Source organism: Vanellus vanellus, assembly GCF_965231255.1.
Source record: "Vanellus vanellus genome assembly, chromosome: 1".
NCBI classification, from domain to species: Eukaryota; Metazoa; Chordata; class Aves; order Charadriiformes; family Charadriidae; genus Vanellus; species Vanellus vanellus.
The window spans coordinates 64,329,606-64,349,988 of record NC_138905.1 but is presented as its reverse complement, the minus strand read 5'-3'; the positions used below and the strand labels follow the sequence as shown (position 1 = coordinate 64,349,988).

At 43.0% G+C, this 20,383-nt stretch overlaps 1 protein-coding gene across 1 annotated transcript in view; it reads left to right on the top strand.

Annotated features, from left to right (window-relative positions):
* Positions 1-1,890: 1,890 nt before the first annotated feature.
* Positions 1,891-20,383, top strand: part of KDM7A (lysine demethylase 7A) — a gene marked incomplete at its 5' end in the record, with an annotated part of 74,118 nt that continues 55,625 nt past the window's right edge. The window contains one exon of the mRNA XM_082479250.1: positions 1,891-2,009. Within this exon, the coding sequence (XP_082335376.1) occupies positions 1,891-2,009 (119 nt within the window). The remainder of the gene's footprint in view (positions 2,010-20,383) is intronic.

The following is a 20,383-nucleotide window of genomic DNA, read 5'->3' as shown; positions in this document are numbered from 1 at the left end:
GTGCTAGATTTATTTGTTTTACATTTCTTTGCTGTCCAATTTGCTGCCAAACCATCAGCTCATGTTGCTGTCTTATATAAATGTTAACATTAGCTAGCTTCACAATAACAGCCCCGAGAAGAAACATTTACTTCTGAGCTTCCCCCTGCCAAACAGACGCACAGCAAAGTTTTTTTGTGGCTACTTGTGGTTAAGGGCATGGGACGTAAAATTATAATGCTGTGTGCACAGTCGGTCTATTGCAGTTATGATCACAGGAACAGGCACTTCAACACATTTATTGTTTCACTTTTAAATTGGCACGTTCAGCATGGAGATGACTCCCCATTCCCTTATACAATGTAATCTCCACAGGTCCTTGAGACTCTGCCTGCCAGCAGGAAAAAAAGAGAATCTCCAAAACTCTACTTTTTTTTGTCCTTGATGACGCGTAATGAGTGCATCAGTGTTACCTTCGTGTCCTGAAAGACACGGCACGGAACGGAACAGCAATGCAAACACATGCAGAGAGCTTGACAAGAAGCAAACCCCTTGCGAGCCGCAGCTCGACAGCATGAAGAACACCAGAGTTCACAAAACCAGCCATCCCTCTGCCTCCAGATCCCCCAGGGACAGGCGTCGCTGCACGTCCCCTGTTGTGCCCAACGTAGGGCCTTCGTTTTGTGCATCGAGGGGCTGCGACGAACCGTCTTCCAACAAACCGCAGCAAACGGGCGCTCTCACAGGGACTTCCTACGACCCTCCGTTGGGTCTTCAGCCACTTCCACTGAACCCACACGAGAGGAATTAAGTTAAAACCAAAGTGGACGACCTCCTTAAGCAGGCCCCACGCTCAGAAGCCAGCAGGACCTCGGCCGGCGGCCCAGGCCCGGGCCCGGGGGTGCAGGAGGCGGCAGCGCTGGCGCCCACCACACCTGTCCCCGACCGAACTCTGCCGGTTCCCTCAGCGGTGCCAGCCGCGGAGCTGGGCGGGGTGTTCCGCCACACACCGGTGCCGGCCTCCCCCTCCCTGTCAGCGGCGCCTCGCCAAGGCCGGTGCTGCCTGCGGGAGCCAACCCGCGGTCCCCCGGCGGAGAGGCCGGGCCGTCGGACGGACCCGTCCCTCAGCGACCCGGGGAGGGGGGTGGGGAAGAACGAGGGCCACCATCGCGCCTGCGCGGGCGGCCGCGGACCCGACACAAAGTCCGTCTCTTCGGGCGCCTTCGGCAACGCTCGGCCGCTTCCGCCGCCGCCGCCGCCGTTACATAAGGGGGAGCCGGCGCGCGCCGCGGCCCGCCTTCTCCCTGCCCGTGTCCTCGCGGCACCCTGCCCCTCCCCCCCCTTACACCGCGTGACGCTGCCCGGGGAAGGGGGGCGAGGAAGGAAGGAAGGGGGTGGGGGGGCACGGCCAGCGCGTGCCTCCCCGCGCCCCGCCTCCCGCGGGGAGAGGGGAGGGGCGGGCGGCGGCACGCGCGCGCCCCTCCCCTCGCCCAATGGGAGCCCTCTGCCCCCCCCCGCCCCCCTCCCGCGCACGCTCAGTTCCGGGCGGGGAGTGGGTGGGGCGCCGAGAGCGGGGGGGGGGTGTCTCGGCGGGCGCAGGCGCGGCGGGGACAGTGGTCGCGCGGGGAGGGGCGGGGCCGGAGGGGCGGTCCCCGTCCTCCCCCTCCTCCTCCCCCGCCTCCGCGGGGGCCGGGTGACGCACGTGCGCGCGCCCCCGCGCGCTGTTGTTCGCTCGCTCCCGCCGCCTGCCCCTGTCTGCTTGCCTGCCTGCCTGCCGGCGGCGGGGCGCGCGCGGCGTGTGGGGCTGGCACGCGCGCTGTTGTTATTGGTGCCGGCGGCCGCGGCGGAGGCGGGGGGGGGGGGAGGGGGGGAGAGGGCGGGCGGGCGCCTCAGTCAGTGAGTTCTTTAAAGATGGCCGGAGCGGCGGCGGCGGCCGCCGCGACCCCTGTGTACTGCGTGTGCCGGGAGCCCTACGACGTGAGCCGCTTCATGATCGAGTGCGACATCTGCAAGGACTGGTTCCACGGCAGGTAGGCGCCGGCAGCCGCGCCGGGCCGGCTGGAGCGGTGGGGGGGGCGAAAGCACCGCCGGGTCGGCCGGCCAGCCACCGGGCTCAGGCGGTGGCAGTCACGCACCCCCCTCCTCCGCACCGGTAACGGCCGGGGGACAATGGCTGCGTGGCGGCGACATGGGGCGGGTGGGGGGGAACGGGCTCTTGTCCGCTCCGGCTCCCCCCTGCGGCGGTGGCAGCGGCCGGTGCCGGCGAGGGCTGCCGTCCCCGGGCACATGGGTCCTGGCTTGCGAGGGGACGGCCGGGCCGGGCGGGGGGAGGCCGGTTATGAAAGAGCAACAGATGCGGGGCTGCCCAGGCCGGCGGGGTCGGCGCCACCCTAAAGTTGAGCCGCCTTTAGGGGGGTGCCGTGTCCGTGTGTCCCCCGCCCCGCTGCCCCGCGGGGTCTCTCCCGGGACAGAGCGGTCTCTTCGCGAAGGGAGCACAGGCGGGGACCGGGCTCCTGGCTCGCCCTGCGTTCTGTTGGAGGGGGGGGACGGGACACGGGGACAGCGGGGGGGCGGAGGAGGGTCGCCCCGCTCCTCTCGCCTCTTTGACGTTTCCAGCCCGGTCCCGAGCGGCCGCCGCCGACTCGCGTGTGAATAATAAAGGCCCGGCGGCAGCCGCCCGGCTGCGGGCGGGAGGAGGAGGAGGAGGAGGAGGTGGCGGTGGGGATTCACGGGCAGTTAAACAAAGGAGTAAGTTGGGGGGCCCCCGGTTCAAGCGGCTCGGCCGGGCTGAGGGCTAGGGGGGGCTCCGAGCTGCCTCCCCTATTATGTGGGGAGCCCCGGCGCCGGCGTGCGGGCCGGGGAGCTGGCGGCGGTGTCGGAAGTGCCTTGTGATTGACAGCAGGACATTTAAATACCCCCCGTGTAACAAAAACAGGCTGCTGGCCAGGCGGCCGCCTCGCCCTCTGCCGGCAAAGGGGTGGCGGAGCCCGGCCGGGCCGGGCCGAGCCGAACGGAGCGGGGACGGTCGCCGGTAGGGCCGCGGGTCCGGCGGCCCCCCGGGCCCCCAAGTTGGCCGGAAAGCCGTGACCGCACCGGGGCTCTGCACCTCGCCGGGGCTGCCGGCCGCCAAACAAAGCGGTGTGGCGGGGAGGGAGGGAGGGCGGGCGGGCGGGGAGGGTTGGCTTCCCGTCGGGGAGAGGTGTCGTGCGGCTGCGGACCGGCCGCCTTCGCCTTTCATCTCCTGCCCTCGGCGCTTGCGGCGGAGAAACGATGGTTGTGTAGGTTTTTCGTTGTTTGTTTGTTGAGATTTGTTTTTTCTCCCCCCCCCCCCCCCCCCCCGCCTTTTTTTTTTGTTTGTTTTTTTTTTTTTTTTTTTCTTTCCTCCCCTCACTGGCAAAAGAAAAATGCTGGCTGAAAGTAGGTTACATATCTAGGTGTTACTTAACAGTAATTATTACACATGGGTGTTTTCTTGCCACGCTTTGGGATGAAAGGAAGGCTTTCAGTATTTCAGATGTTGACGTGTTCATATGTTGAGTTGATACGCTCTTTGTGTATGGGTTTCCCTAGGCTCAAACCACAGTATAATAGAAACTATGAAAAGGGCTTTGTAAACTCTAAACTGGCAAAGCAGAATTATCGTATCTTTAACAACAACCCCTCATTAATATTTTTAACTAGACTACTACTACTCTTGCCAGTACTGTTGTTTGAAGCTTAGACGCACAACAGCTTTTTTGGATTACAGCAGTTTAATACAAGTTCGTCAAAACTTGTTCGCTGCTTGTAGTAAAGGTGCAGATGTCGCCTGAAGGTATTTGTACAGTTACAGGTTCTTTCTTTTGCAAGTATTTTTCTGCATTTGTGTGTTTCTCTTTCAGTGTCTTGGCAATTGCTCAGCTTACATGCAGGCTTAACTTAAATGCCAGTCTTGTGCGCTGATACTACTAGGGTAGAAGTGACGTAATTTCTGAAATTGTTAAGAGGAGGAAAGTGCTGACTGTTTGATACAAAGGTGGGACAGACCACTCTGTAGCTTTCTTAAACCTTGATCTGCATAAAGATCCACAGTGGTTCCTGTGCTTGAGCTCTGTCATGCAATTGGTAGAAAAACTGTGCTAGCACTGAGCTGCTTTCATAGTCTGAAACCCTAAGTATGGGAAGTAAGTAAGCCAGCAAGAGCTGGCAACAGCCATGTTGCTCTGGGATTTAGTTGCATGCTCACTCAGTCTTGTGACTGAGGGACAGGATCGTGGGAGACCATTGTCTTCTCCCAGCTGTGATCTGTTCTGGGGGTGCCTGTTTCCTTGGTCCAGGAGTGCGTGAACACTGTTACATAGCTTGTGAAAGAAAATACGCACTCTCAAATCTTGAAATTTATGGTGAACTTCTTGGGTTTGTGCTTTCTTGACACCCCCACCCCAGCCTTTGGGATGGGACTGATGTGACTTTATGTTAAGAAACATATAAACCACATGCTTACTTAAGGCTGTGGTGCCCTAGCATGATATGGAGCATGTGTTACTGGATTACGGACTCTGCTGCCTTCCTATGTATAGCCAAGAGAGTGCCTTAGCAATACGCTGGAGGCAATACAAAGCCTGTTCTGACAGATTGGCACTAGTCCCTTTAAATTTTATGTGATTTTTTTTTTTTTTTTCTGGGTGTTCTTGCGCTGTCTTCAGATGATTGTACTTTGGCTTACTATCAATATATTAATATTATCAAATATGCATTTTATTGCTTCTGGCAAATATTTATGTAAAAACAAATATTTTGATATGCCTTACAAAGTTGTGAACCTACATTCTGGGTTTTAGTTACTCTAAGAGTGGGCCTAACATCCGGCCGCAGTCTTGTGCAATTGCCTCTTGCTGAACAAAAGAGCGTAACGTGTGTGTCTGTGTGGTGTTCTAGGCTTCATCACTTTCTTGAATGGCTTGCAAGAGTGGAGAGACTACAGAGACTGTCATGTGTCAAATCTTTCAGATGGGAGAATCCATTTATATTTTAGAAGATTTCTGTATTTTTCCCAGTCTTTTTATCTTCTGTAAATGAATATGTCACATTAAGTTGCTTCCCCCTGTCTGGCTTGTCTAGAATATACTCCAGCTAGAATGCAGCAGAAACACTCCTTTATGCTGCTCTAAGTGTTCAACTTTTTCTTGAATCTGTTCAGTAGCTCTTGACGCCTGTTTAAGTTCTTGGCTTCATCTTCAGATGATATGTATTGTAGCATGATACTTCTTGTTCTGTCTCTGTCTCCCTTTGTTTTTTGATGCTCTCCCTCATTTACTAGGTTAAGTACATACTGTCATGCTTTCTCGCTTGTGATTTTTACTGTGATATATGTAATCTTATACACAGAATATAATTATTTTTTTTTTTTTTAGCTTGCAGTCAGTTCTGTTCTTGGGATATGTGTGTGGAGTTTGCAGAAATCCTGTTGTCAGCTTTGAAATTTTTGTCCTTTTTTCTGCCCATGATGACTGTACTCGACTAGATTTATGTGCATTGCATAGATGTCACTTATTCTTGTAGACTAGATTTCAGAGAGGTCAGAACAAACAAGTTTAAGCATATAATGCAGTTTTTGTCTGCACAATGTAATGTTGTCTGTAATGCTTCAGGATTAAATGATTGTAGAGTTAGCTTTTTAAGGCTCTTTGCTTTGCAAAGCTGCACGGGTACTGTACTGGTTTAAAGGAGCATGGAGAAGTCAGTCAGTTAAACTGTGAATTAAAAATGCAGGTGCCCCTATGAAATTTTGTGTGTAGCACTTTTCCAAGGATTGTTTTGTTTGTCAACAAACATACAGTGAGCTTCTAGCATGTCTCAGTGACAAACAGGGTAAGAAGTTATCAGATGTGTGAATGTCAATTACAGTAACAGTCTCTGCCTTTTAAAATGCCTGTAATGTTTCTAATGTATTTTTTATGTTAAAAACACATTTTTTGGAACAAAGAAAATATTTTATTCTTCAAAGCCAGAGCAGTGGGTAATAGGAAATGAGAGCATCCTTTTTTGTTCAAAGTTAGTAATTTTTCCTAAAATTTCATAATGGTGTCAACTTTGGTGTTTCCCCCTCCAGGAGAAGACAAAAAGAATACAGCTCATCCAGCTTTGCTCAGCTCACATCTTTGGTGGTTTGTGTAAATGCAACTTAGATTTAGAAGCCATAAATCCTTTTTCTATTATATATTTTTTTGTGTTTACAGAAATGAGCATTTTGTTTGAGCTGATTAGAAGGCAATAAAGGCGATACAGAACTGATCTGTATGTAGTGTACATATGTATGTATTCCTGTTGCAAAGAATGGAATTATTTTTAAATTGATACTTCTTGCTCTCAGGATTAATTCTGTAATCTGTGTAGCCTTCTTGAAAGAATTAACTTCCCCCCCTCCCCTTTCCTAGAGAGCAATTCATTGATGGTATATAGAACTTTGCCATTAAGCGTTTGATGTTTTTTTACAGCTTCTTCATTATTAAAAAACATTTAATAACTTAATTTGAAAAGAAAGGTGATTCATATACCTTTTGAGGATGATTGTTTAAAATTGCAGATGCCTTGAGGCTTTTTTCTCAAATGGAAAAAAAAAAATATCAGTGCCAAAATCACATCTGAGCTAAGTTCATGTAGAACATAGGTTTTCTGCTATTGTATAGATTTGAACATGTCTTCATTTGGTCTCTGAAGAAACAAAGTTTCTCAACCACTCCTTAATCTGATCTCAATTTCAAAATCAAGGTTTCCTGTTGGAGCTGTTAGGTTACATGGTACAGGTCCCTCTGAACGCACTGGTTTGTACTCTGAAGGCAGGCTTTCTCCTTAAGAAAAGAAGGAAATGTACATGCTATAGTGACTACTTTTCCTGAATTGGTTCTTTGTTTTGGAGCTTTATACATGAGGTTCTGCACGATGGGCTTTGCCAGCTCTTGGCTGCTGAAAAAGGCTGTCCCACTCCCAGCTGCATGCTACTATAATTTCTCTTTTGCTGGTCCAGTGCTTGTCTGATTGTTTGGTAAGTTAACTCTGCTCAGAAAACTGACAAAACCCATTCTTTTGCTGGGTTAGCTTTTTTGTTGGGTTACTGAGCTGAACAGGCTCATCAAGGGCTAGGATGAGTCCCAGATTGCTGCAAAACACTGGAGAGGGCTGTGTTGCTGGAGGAGATGATAGTGGCTGGGAAAGTCAGAGGACTTGCCCATTTTTCTTCCTTACTGCCCACTTTGGGATCAATGGCTCACCCAGTTTTGTGGAACCTTGTTTTTGTGTCTCAGTCACCTTATGTGATTCTGCTCTGAATCTGATGGCCTCAACCCAGACCCATCTGCTTGTCTAGTGGGGTCTGTAGCAAGTAAGGCATTTCCAGTGCAGCTGCAGTATTGCAACCCCAGAGCATCATCTGTTTTCAGAGACAGGAGAAGCTCCTTTGTGTGTCTTAAAGGGACTGAGAGGACAAGGTATGGTGATACTCATGTCAAGAAATGTGGAGACAGCAGAGAGAGACTGTTACAAATGCCTTCTGGTGTAGACCTTCTGTTTTACAGAAAATTAATGCCTTATAATTTTACATACTTGGGGGCCTGAACTGGATCAACAAATCATTGCCTGATCACTAGAGCTTTGGTCTGTCACTGGAGGCTCTTGAGCTGACTTTCTGGCTTTTACAATGTGTAAGCCTTAAATTCTTCCTGTGGCAACTGGGTGCATATTGGAGAAGTGTTTTAGACCTCAAGGGAAAGGTAATGTGTTTGTTAACCTTACTTTTCTTTGGTTTAGCCTTGTTTCCTCAGATGCAAGATGGAAGCCTCAGCTTAAGTCCAATGGGCTGTGTCCTCTGCCAAAGGATTAAGTGACTTCAAGTGACTGCAGCTCTTTTAACAATACAAAAGCTGAAACAATTTTGGTTAAACTGAGAAGAAACTACTAATAATAAGGATGCCAGGCTAGCACTTGTGTAATTGGATGTCTGTTTCCGGTCCTTTTATATTCTTCATTTGAGCAACCCATTTTTTCCCTCTCAGTTCCCATCTGTGAAGTGGGAAGACTTATTAATATATATTAAAGTAGATGTATTCTACCATAATAAGTGCTGTAGAATAGTAAGTATTCAAATTTCTTCAGTTTTTGAAACTGTAATAACATGTAGAATTATACCTACACGTGTAGGTATAATTTTTTTTTTCTTCACGGTTTTCTTGAAAAACTGGCTTTATTTGAAGTTTGTATACTTTGAAAGTTAACACTTTAGATCTGTAATTTGGTAAATTTTTTCATTTGATGTTCTGGAATAAACCATAGTAGGTGTTTTAGAATATGCATTATGACATAATAGCTAGGACAAGGAAAAAGAAAAAGTATTGTCCAATAAAGATCTGTAAGAGAACTGAAGGGTACATAATTTAGCTTTTTTAATTAGAATTGCAACAAGATTCTAGTGAGTTTCTAAACAATTGTTAAATGCTAATAGTTCTAATTTCTAAAGTACTAATTGATTGTTGCCTATTCAGTGTTACTTAAAAGATACAGAGGTTCAGAATTGGTGATTTAAACACTACTGCTAATTTTTTGTAGTGTTGTAGTTGATCTATATAAATATTTTTGGTATTTTTTTTTTCTTCAGCCATTCTTGACTGTACAAATGAAGGTGCTGTAAGTCTTTATATGTAATTTAACTGGCTAATAGTGAATTTTTTATTAGCTAGTTAATTTATGATGATTTTATATTCCAAAATGTTTTTTGTTGATGCTTATGTAGCACTTCAATATTTTCCTTTTCTTCTGTTATTTTTAATATGTGCTTCATGTGACTGAAGAATTGGAAGTCTCTGTTTTGTGACTTCTATATCTATAAACTTCGGAGGTAAGAGAAGTCTGGGTAGGGGGATGGTGCTTGATACACTCAATTTCTGTACATACGTGCTAGGTGCTACAGTGCAGAGCGTGAAATAATATTCCTGTTGTGTTTTTTTTTTTTTTTTAAACTTATCTTGATTTGTTTATAATGCTGAGTCCTCTTATAGCAACACAATGGTAATAAAATGAAATAAGCCTTACAGTGGAGTATCATTCTGTTAACTGCCAGTGGGCAATATCGCATTACTTTTGTTTTCATTCTTCATTTGTGGTTTCTAGCACTTTTTTTGCGGACAATTTTCATATTCATTAGCAGATTTCTTATGCTTAGTGCAGTTTTCTGTGCACTTTCTTTATCATTGGGTGGAGAACAGATTGAGAACAGCCCTGAGCAGAAGGACTTGAGGGTGTTTGGTTGATGAGAAGCTCAACATGAGCTGGCAATGGGTGCTCACAGCGCAGAAAGCCAAGCGCATCCTAGGCTGTATCAAAAGAAGCATGGCCAGCAGGTTGAAGGAGGTGATCCTGCCTCTCTACTCCACTCTTGTGAGACCCCACATGGAGTACTCCATCCAGCTCTGGAGTCCTCAGCACAAAAAGGACATGGACCTGTTGAAGTGGGTCCAGAGGAGGGCCAATGAAGATAAAAGGGCTGGAGCACCTCTCCTATGAAGACAGGCTGAGAAAGTTGGGGCTGTTCAGCCTGGAGAACAGAAAGCTCCAGGGAGATCTTACAGTGGTCTACAGTATCTGAAGGGGGCCTACAGGAAAGCTGTAGATGGACTTTTTACAAGGGTGCGTAGTGATAGGACGAGGGCTAATGGCCTCAAACTGGAACAGGGTAGATTTAGGTTAGATATCAGGAAGAAATTTTTCACTATGAAAGTGATGAGGCTCTGGAACAGGTTGCCCAGAGAAGTTGTGGATGCCCCATCCCTGGAGGTGTTCAAGGCCAGGCTGGATGGGGCTTTAAGCAACCTGGTCTAGTGGGAGATGTCCCTGCCCATGGCAGGAGGGTTGGAACTAGATGGTCTTTAAGGTCTCTTCCAACCTAAACCATTCTATGATTGTTTGAAAGATGATGCAATACAGTGTCCATTCTGTTTACATGATGGTTTGCACAAGTTGAAGATGAACTCATACTCTTCATCTTAATATTTGTACTTTCCCTACGTAATTTTAAAATAAAATACCATTGTCTCAAAACAACTCTGAGTAATCAGTAAAGACTTTCAAGTACAATGTGCATGCTTAAACAGGAACATGCTCAAGTTTTACATTTGTCTCATTGCTGAAGTATGAGAATTCAATTAACAGCATTGCTATAGCTTTATTAGCAATGTAGGAGAGATATTTTAGTGAAATATTCAGCTTTTAAAATAGCTAAGCTATTTTTAGTTTGTCAGTCCTTTCTAATGTATTGTAACATTAGCTCATGAATACATAGAACAATCAATCTATGGAGTATGAATAGTCTTGAGATGTCTTCTATATGGTGGTAATATGGATTTATATGGCTAGTTACATCTCCTCAGGTCAATTCTGCTTTTGAATGGTATTAATATTTAATACTGTTTTCTCCATTACTTCACCATTAACTAAAGTAGACTTTAAAACTGGTCTTTCTTTTTGAAAATATTGAGTTCATTGTTGCTCAGTCAGGCATAAATGCTGATGTTTGCCACAAAAGCAAGAAAGCTTTTTTTAAAAAACCTCCCACATCATTCTGTCTTAAAAGCCAACTGGAGTGACGATGGCTGTTCTAAATTTTTAATATATTGTGGTATGAAGTCTATTTATTTTCATTTGAAACTGTCAGCTGACATTGCAGCTAGCCTGGGAAATTCATTTCATAAATTTAATTGTGTTTGTTCCATTTACATTAATGCTTTATTCACTTAAAGGCTCTTAAAGCACTATTCATGAAAATGAGTGCAAGGAAAGGTGACTTTCTGAGAAATGAAGTCTTTGCTATTGAGGATATAGGATTGATCTGTTCTGTCATTCTTACCAGTTATCAGGCAGTATTTTCTGAACAGGCTGACATATCCCTCTCGGGATATTGATGTTTGAGGGCCAATAAACAAAGCCCAAATGGTGTAAATGAAGAGTAACTAAAGAAATTGCTATGTCTTATTACCCAATAGTACTTGTAAAACTTCTGGTTGGCTTGCCCAAGGTAGGGATTTTTAGTTTTGTTTCAATAACAAAAATATTTGGATCTTTTCACTAAAGGATTACATCATGCTGTTGACTTGCAAAACTCTGTGTCAAGAACAAGCAGAAGTGAAATGAGACACTGCAGAACTTAATGTATGGTTTTCAGGGTACTGATGGGCAGGTCTGTGAGCTGCATGGTACTGAACGGTCTAGGAACAGTACCAAAAGCAAGACAGCCATGCTAATGTGACATTGTGCCCAGGCAAATGTTGCCAGTCTACGTCCCAGGATAGTGTTTTCCCTTTGTATTTCATAATGGTGTGTTGTGTTGACGTGCCACAGCCTCAAGCCCAGACATGCTGTCCTATGCATTTCTCTGTGCTCTATGTAAGATAGGACCAAAAGCATGTTAAAAAAAAAAAATATGGTGTGCACATGTAGTCTGTTAAATCTCACATTAAGTTCTGACTACAGTGTTCATCTGCCTGGAGGATACAGCAATGTGATGCAAAGGTGAACAGCAACTTGCTGCCCCTGATGCTGTGCCCTCCTGTGTGAATTGGTAGGACCTCTGGAGGCATAATTTTGAATCTCTTAATGCTGCAGTAAAATGTGCTGCTCTGATGTAATGAATATAGGAGAAGTAGTTTAGAATGCTGCTCTTATTCTTGCTGAGAAAGAATGGGGTAGCTGTAGTATCGAGTGATTGGATCAACATCCTTGCTGAGACATGAGTGTTTTATTTAACTGAGTGAAAGCAATTGCCTTAGCTGTAGCTTATATTTCCAGCATGGTCAGCTGGCTTGTGCTTGAAGAAGCAAAAATCCTTCTTACTGGAATAAGAAGGATTTAGGTATGAACTAGAGTTAGGAGTATCACTTGAGTAGTAGATCAGAATTTTCTGAAGATGTAAGTAAAGTGAAGATGTAACTCTTAAGTGCTTCTGCAAATTTTACTGCTTGGCTTTTATAGCTTACTAGTAAGGGCAAATTCTAATTTCATTTTGTTGTTTGGAGTTGATGTCTTGGCTAGCATCACCAAATGAGAACGTACTGTGCATTCTATTTCCTGGCCCTTATTTGAGTGTGGAAATAACTTTATTGGCTAATCATAAAACCACAAACCCTCCACTTTATAGAAGAATAACACTTTTTACTCCTAGTTAGTTCTGGTACTGGGTACTGAATAGACTTATTACTATGAGAGAGATCAAAATCTTATATATTGGTGAAAGGAACGTATCACTGTTGGTGCCAGTGCTTGACTTGTTAACGCGAGGTGCTGTTACCTATTTCTTGCAAAGGTGAATACACGCCTCATATACAAGCGGTCTTTTCCCAAAAGTTGTTCCCTTACATTAAGTAATAGATTTGTGAGAACTCTATAATCCTGTTTGTTTATTGCACATTAGTGCTTTTGTATCTTTTTTTTTTTCCTTTTTTTCCCCTAGCATGAGAATGTCAATGCGAGTCTTCCCCTTAATTGGCTGAATCTTTGTCTTTCATAGGGTAGCACTGCATGTGATTCCCTTTTTTCTTTGATGATACACACAGTCTTAAACAATGATGTTCTGTGGGGAGGAGGACAAGGAAATGAGGCAATATCATGGACAAAGTACTAAAACACGGGAAAATAAAGCTTTAGCCTTTAAGTAAGGTCAGCTGGTCAGTGAAAACCTCTTGTTCATCTGGACTAAACTTACATGAAGCACTGGTACATTTACATCATGTAATTAAGAGTGATTTGCAGTGCATTCCTTACTGCTCTTGGCACGGGTGTGCTGAGAATAGAAGTGAATGCATCCCTGCAGTAGGTGATGTCAGTTCCCCATGCAAACGACAGGGAAAATTCCCAGGGAGTTGCTTGTGGACCATATAGAAGCTTGAAGCAGGAAAATTTGTATGTGCAGTTTTCCACACTGTCCCAGGGCAACACTAGTAAAATATAATAGTTTTTTTATAAGACATCAGATTAGTAAATGTTTTGAATAGTCTGTTTTTCTGTTGTATTTTTTTGTACAGCCAATGGGGAATTTGGAGACGGAAGTAGAACGTAAATGTGTTGTATATACTGTGTTGGTTAACACAGTTTAGTAAATTCTGTTTCTTAAAATGCTAACCTGAAGAAGCTGGACAAGTCTCTTTCCAGTGTGAATCTATGCCTTACTCTGAGCCTCTGAGAAATTCATCAGCTTTCTATAAAGTTTGTGCACCATAATACTTTGGAACAAGGTTTTTGTTAGGAAATGTTCTCTATCCCTTAGTATGCTTGCCAGCGTATACCCTCATCATATGTATTTGGAAGAAAAACTGTAAATCTCTAAGAAGATCACTATTGGAAATTTACTGACTATATGCTAAGAGGCTGGGAGGAAGGCAAATACTTCCTTTTCAAAACTCTACCACACACAAAGAAACCTGTAACTGAATGTGGCTTCTGTTTTTCAGGTGTCTGAAAAGTCAGAACTGAGATTAGGAGATTTTTCTATTCTCATGGGATATCTATAAAGGGATTAAGCAGCATAGTGAAGGAGAGACAGTCTTCCAGGTAAAAAGCTGGATGTAGAGAAGACAGGAGAGTGAAGACAATGTGGAAGGAAATGGATAACAGAGCAAAGAATACTTGGAGAATATTAACTTGTACTGCAAGAGTCTGGAGTTTTAAATTTGAACATTAATTTTTGAGTGAAAAAAGCCTCTTCTAAAATATCTACTGCAATGATCGATTGCTCTGAAGTGAAGTGTGGAAGATCCGTGTTCTAATGCAGTCAATAGGCTTGCTGATGCTGATTCAGGCACATTAATTTAAATTTAAAATGTAGCTTTTTGTACTTTCTCTGACTAGAATCTAACCTGAATCAGCTGCATCAAGTCCAGTCTTAATTTTTGCATTTTCTGAAGATAAATACACAGTTTGAGGTTGTCTTATGTAACTCAATGGTTTGAATTGTTAAAAGTAAAACTCATCTTTTTAAAGAACACTGACTCTGGGTGTATTTAAATTAATGTACTACAAATTATATTGTAAGGTTGGGGAAATCTCACTTTTCAAATAACTTGATTATTTTTTCATAGTTTTTAGTTTTACTTAGTTTCACAGCCAGTGCTATGTAATACAAACAAACTGATAAATAAACTTTTCTTCTGTAATTGAATTGTAAGAAAATAGCTTAATACTTTGCATTCAGTGAATTATTGAACTCATTAAAGGCTCTTTAGAGATCATTTACCTCTAAATCTTTATGTAGAAAACATTCATGGTAAAGGATTGTTCTCATGTGAAGTATTTACTACTTTTTGCTAATTATTAAAGGAAAACCTTTTTGGGGATTTCAGATTATGTTAGTAGAGGTTGCAAAGAAAAGCAAAACATTAATATCGCCTTCAAACCAGAAAAGCAACAGCTGTTATGTGTTATTTGTACTCCAAAAGGTCTGGCAGGTATGAGTCAGGTTTTAGGCAAATTCAAAGTCCTTACCGGTTTCTGAAGTATTTGGAGGAATGAACAGTTCTGCCTTTTGTTACAGAAAAACAGGTGCATTCTTAGTCAGCAGATAGGCTGTTATGTTCCTGTAGGAAGCACTATTAAATCAGAAGACTAAGAAAAAGTATTTGCATGTCTTAAGAGCTGCAAAAGGTGGTGCTGTAATGCATGCTCACTGTGTGTATTTATTCACTAATGTCAGGAGCAGAGACCAGAACTCAAGATAATCTCGTCAATGTCTGAGTGCCCTAGCCAGAAGATTATGTTTGGGACATGTTACATTCTGTTCTGGGCTCATAATTCTTGGATTCTTTTCTGCAGAGTAAGAGGTCACGAGTGGGGGAGATAAAGAGTATCTGTACATAAAAAGTAACCTGAAGATGAACATTCCCTTGAGATGTGTGGGCTTGAACTCCCACAACCTGAATAAGCACTGCTGCCATATCATTTGGAAAAACCAAGTAGCTTCTTCCTTCCTCAATCCCAAAATATAACTTTTTTAGTGCCTGGTACGTTGAAAGCATGGCAGCTGTGCTTGCCTTCTTGCTTAGATGCCAGCGAACATGGAACATGCTGGCTGGGTGTGCAGGGCGAGCAGAATAGATGGTGCTTTTGGAATTTTTCAGGTCAAGTGATGAGCTGCCAAGTGAATGTAGGTACCTCTGTGGTTAGCTGTCTGTCTTCTGAATTTTAGGTAGGCTTTAGGGTCCAGCATCTATATTTGGATATTGTCCTAATACCCTTATGTAGATGTATCCTTTTTTTTTTTGTGTGTGTGTGTGTTCTTGCAATTTCTCCCTTGGTTTTCTCTACTCTGGATTTGAAAGCAGATGCTCGTTCCAAGGCTGCATCCTGTTGTACTTCCTATTTTAACTGATCCACTTAACATCAATTGTTGTGGAACAAAAGTCGTCTGGTAATCTTACTTTTGGTTTAAACCAGATTTATAAAAGTGTAGTGATAGATCCAAATTAATCTAGAAAAATTTAATTTAATAAATAACTTTCACAGTATCACAGAACTATTGAGATTGGAAGGGATCCTGCTCAAGCAGGGTCAGCTAGAGCAGCCTGCTCAGAACTGTCCCCGGTTGGGTTCTGAATATCTCCACAAATGGAGACCTGGCAACCTCTTCCAATGTTTGACCACTCTAGCAGCTAAAAAATAAATAAATACATTTTTTTCCTTGTGTTCAGATGGAATTTCATATGCTTTAATCTGTGGCCGTTGCCTTTTGTCCTGTCACTGGGTACTACTGAGCAAAGTCTATCACCTTTCCCCTCCCATCAGGAGAACTTATATGTATTGATATTTACACATTGATAAGATCCCCCTGCACTTTCTTTCCTCCAGGCTGAAGGGTTGCAGGTCTTTCAGCCTCTCCTCATCTGAAGGATGCTTTGGTTCTTTAATCAATTTAGTGGCACTTAGCTGGACTTGCTGCAGTATGTCCATGTGTCTTCTACTGGGAATCTCAGAACTGGACCCAGGACTCCAGGTGTGGCCTCACCAGTGCTGAGTAGAGGGGAATGATCACCTCCCCTTGATCTTATAGCAGCACTTTTCCTAATGCAGCCCAGGAGGCCATTGGCCACCTTTGCCACAAGGTTGCATTGCATTGCTGGATCATGATCAGCTTGTTGTCCATCAGGGCTACAAGGTCCTTCTCTTGCAGAGCCGCTTGGCTTCCAGCGTGTAATGGTGCAGATTACCCTTGCAGGCAAAGCCGAAGATCTGTGATAATATATACTCTTGAATTGCAAAGACATAGTTTACTTAGCTTATATCAAAACATTTTCATATAATCACTTCTTGTAGTGTTGACACCCAAAATAAAACACTTGGATGTGTTGCTCTTTGGCAAGCTTCCTGTCTTCTCTCATAAAAACAATTAAGCAAAATTTGAGTCAGAAATTTTCTCCTGAAGAATTAATTTTGTGTTTTTCACAATAAGTTAACTGTAATGCCTCCTGTAATTTTTTACAGGAATGGTAAATGTTTGTACTCCTTTCTGGGGACCTTTTGCAGTAGGTCCTCTGCTTCCTGCTTCATACTTTTTTTTGTGTGTTTCTTTGAGCATTCTTGTTCGAATATTCTTGGTGTTTTGCCCACTATGGAGAAGAAGGTATTGTAAGAGCTATGTATACATACACCAGAGTGATACACAGATGAAATATCTTTTCCCCTATCTAAAAGCTGTGGACCTGAGTAGCATAGACTGTGAAGTAAAGATTGACTCTAAAAATGTTTGTGTGTAAAATCTAGAACAAAACATATGGATTTATGCTTTTGCAAATAACTTACATGACTCTAGATAGCTTATGGTAGATCAAAACTGGTTTCAGTAACCTGAATCTGAATGTTTTAGATTAAAATCAATATGTCAGATTATATCCAGAATAAAAATAATTGATGCAGGTAAAATTTAATCTTAGTGCTGATGTAACTCAATCCGTAAACTCTATTTAGGTTTATTCTGCACTATTTGAGGTTCCCACGTGGTCTGAAAATTGCTGAGCTTCATTAATTCCATCTGAAGAGGATTGAACAGTTATATTTCTGTAGATGGAATAATGTGTAAAAGTAACTTCTTGATATGTTACGGACTGCACGGATACAGTTTTTGGCCAGTAAGCCCCTCTGGACCTCTATAAGCAGCTGAGAATCCAATAAAGATCTCTAAATTATGAGCATTATCTAGTTGATTGAAGGAGCTTATTCTGCTTACTGCTCTGCCAGCCAGCCAACATAACATCTGATATTTAAACTCATTATCTGTGTATCTGAAACAGTTTGCTTGTATCATAGCTTAAATAGAAGTTAATGTAATCAGCTACTCCATCTGTGTTTGATAGGAGGATGGTGAGCTAGAGATGAGCCAGTTTGCTCTCAGATTTCTTCAAAAATGAAGTGTCTCTCTCTACTTACTATTGACTGCAAGTCTATTTGTCTTATAAAAGTAAGGTATTTCAAAGCTACAGGAGCCATCATGTATTATTTTATGTTGTTGTTAGATGATGCAGAAATTATTCTGCATACTGAAAAGTTCTTATCAATGTCTGAAAAATACTGTAGGCTGGAGGGGGAATTACACAGTTGAGGAGCAGAGGAGTTAAATATCTTGGATTTTTTTTTTTTTTTTTTTTCTTAAAGGAGGAGAACTAGTTAATAAGTTGAATTTTGAAGGCAATAAAAGTTTCGTTTCAGGTACAGCTGCAGAGACTCTGAATGCTACTGTGAGTGTTAAGGCTACTTAGTAGGAGACTCCAGGAGGTCTTTAAAACCAATCTAGTTCAGAAATTATTAAACCAGTTAGGTGGTAATACTGTATTTGCTGTAAGGAGCCAGTTAAAAGGTACGTAAAGCAGGCTGAAGCCAAGTTTGCTCTTGCTGCAGTCTGTAAAAGCAGCAAATCGGTCACAGAGTAACCCAGGAATAAGGGATTTTCAGCAATGGAGTCTTAAGGTTGTGCTAATACTAGCTACTAGTGCTAGAACGTGGGTGACAGAAAAGGGTATTTATTGCCTGATGTTGTTAACAGAAAGTAATCTTTTCAAATCATGCCTGACATAATTTTCCAGCGAAGGGGCACAGTTTAAAAAAACCATTAGCTTCCTAATCAATTGCCTCAGGCTAGGAAGCCATAGTGTGTTTGTTACTGTTCACCTCCAAACCTTTTTTTATCACTGTGCTTGAGAACAAGACAGATCTGATGGTGTCTACTGACAGCATTACTCAGGATGTCGAAAGCTTTACAGGCTGCATTGCATAAAACAATGCAGTAGTGATAGTATTTGTCATGCTTCCTGATCTTTCTAAACAGCTCATCTTTATTAGGCAACTGGAATAACCAGCTAGTACTCTCTCTGTAGGAGGCTGCAGTCCATGCCCTGCGTTGATGAAGAGCAGTCAAACGTTCTAGCTGTTGAGAAGGAAGTGGAACTGCTGAAAACACATCAACAAATTCCCAAATGAATTAAAACCTGCTTTTAATATACAGTGCATATCGCATAAAAGAGGTGGTTGGCCTAATATCTAATATTGAAGAGATACTTGTTACATAAGAATATTATAGTAAGTCTTTTTTTGTGAGACTTGGGTGTAAGTAATTCTGGAATTTAAGAACTGCTGTGAGTGAGTATGCAAGAACCATTAGTGATTTTTTTCCTAATCAGTCTCTGAAAAATAAACCCCTAACACTAAATGTTGTTTCCCAAGAAGCTGGCATTTCTTTAATTAAGAGCAGGTAGGTATCTTCACACTTCAGAATGGTCATCATGTTTCTCTCAAACTAGAAGGTGAGAATCTAGCTGAAAATTTATCCTTTTGATCTTGTCCTGCTTTATAGAAAGCGATGTTTGATGTGGTTTGGAAGTGTGCATTCAAACTGTTTGAGTTACTTGTTTGTTTTTCTGATCTGTTATAGTTACTGATGTACTTCATTGAGTTACTGGGAAGAGTGTTTTTTTTGGCAAATAATACATTGGCATAAAGTCATATATCTGCCTGGTACATGCCTCAGCTACTCTTGTAGCTGGAACTACAGATAACCGGTCTTACGGAACTGATAAAACTAAACATGTCATCAAAGAACGACTGGGATACCTAAAGGCAGTCAGACGAAGACTGTCTTAATGGTGTGCTATCTAAAAAACCTTGGTTCACTTCTGGCATCTAGTGCCAGTGTATGCATCTCTTGGACGTAGTAATGTCTTTTTCAATGTCGTGCAGGGTATATGATTAAATTCTAGGAAGTTTTTAAAATGCAGGAAGGGGTGTTCCCTGCAATCTAATTGGTGAGCTTTTGGCAATTTATCTATTACGTTGGAATAGTTCTGAGTGTAAATAAATAATAAAGGTGAAGTTACACAGTAAGCCTGACTGGGTCTAGTGAATTCCATTTCCAAAAGGGGCAGTCCTACTTCTCATATCCCTCGCTCCAGGTTGTGTAGTCCCACTCCCTCTCATGGATTGGCTCCGATAGTTGTCCTACCGTGCTGGAAGCTAACTTGATAAACAGGCAAAAAACTGGCTAGGTTAGTTTCTTGTCAGATAAGTGAGTGAAAACAGGTTGCCTTGTAACCAGGCAAGTACTGAGGTTGTTGCAGGGAAGGGGAATGGCAGTGCTTGCTTGGAAAAGAGTGAGTAACCTGCCTTTTCCGGTGGCTGCAAGCTGTTAGATCAGTGCAAGCTATACCATGTCATTGCTTCCTAAGATTTGTTTGTCATTTTGGGTTGAACCTCAGTTTCTCTTCATATGCTGTTTGTGATTCAGTTAATTTCTCTCTTCCTTCCTCTCCTTCCAGTGCCCTCTGTCTTAGAGACAAGTAACTAGTATGTCTATTCTTTGTAGAAAAGGCCCTTGCTAGCTAATAGGAAACTCTTCACTGGAACAGAAATTCATGTTGATTGTGGTCAAAGGACTTGGGATGCCAGCAATTCTTAAAAACTCATCATACTCTTTCGTTAAGATGGCTAGAGACTGAGTGATAATTAACAGGAGCCTGTGTGCAAGGTAGTGCTGGTCAAGATTAAGGCAAAAACTAAAGAATGTAAAAGTTGAGGCAAGCAAACGTGTGACAATATATAACAACAAAAAAAGCTTATTTAAATTTCATTTTTTATATCTTCCTTAAGGAAAAGGGGTGGCCTTCATTTGCTGTATTACAGTTGTCAGTTGCTTTATTCCTGAATGAGTGAAGGTTTAATTAACTAGTATACTGACTTCCCTTTTCCACCCTCTCGTTATCTCTGTAGTAGAGCATAGCCTATTCCTCTTTTTCTGCTGGGGAAATAATGGTAGCAGTTTTGAATAGTAGATTGTTCTCAGGTAGAATACAACCACACACAGGCACTCAGTTAAGATCTTGTCTCTTTCAAGATAGCTATGGCAGTTATT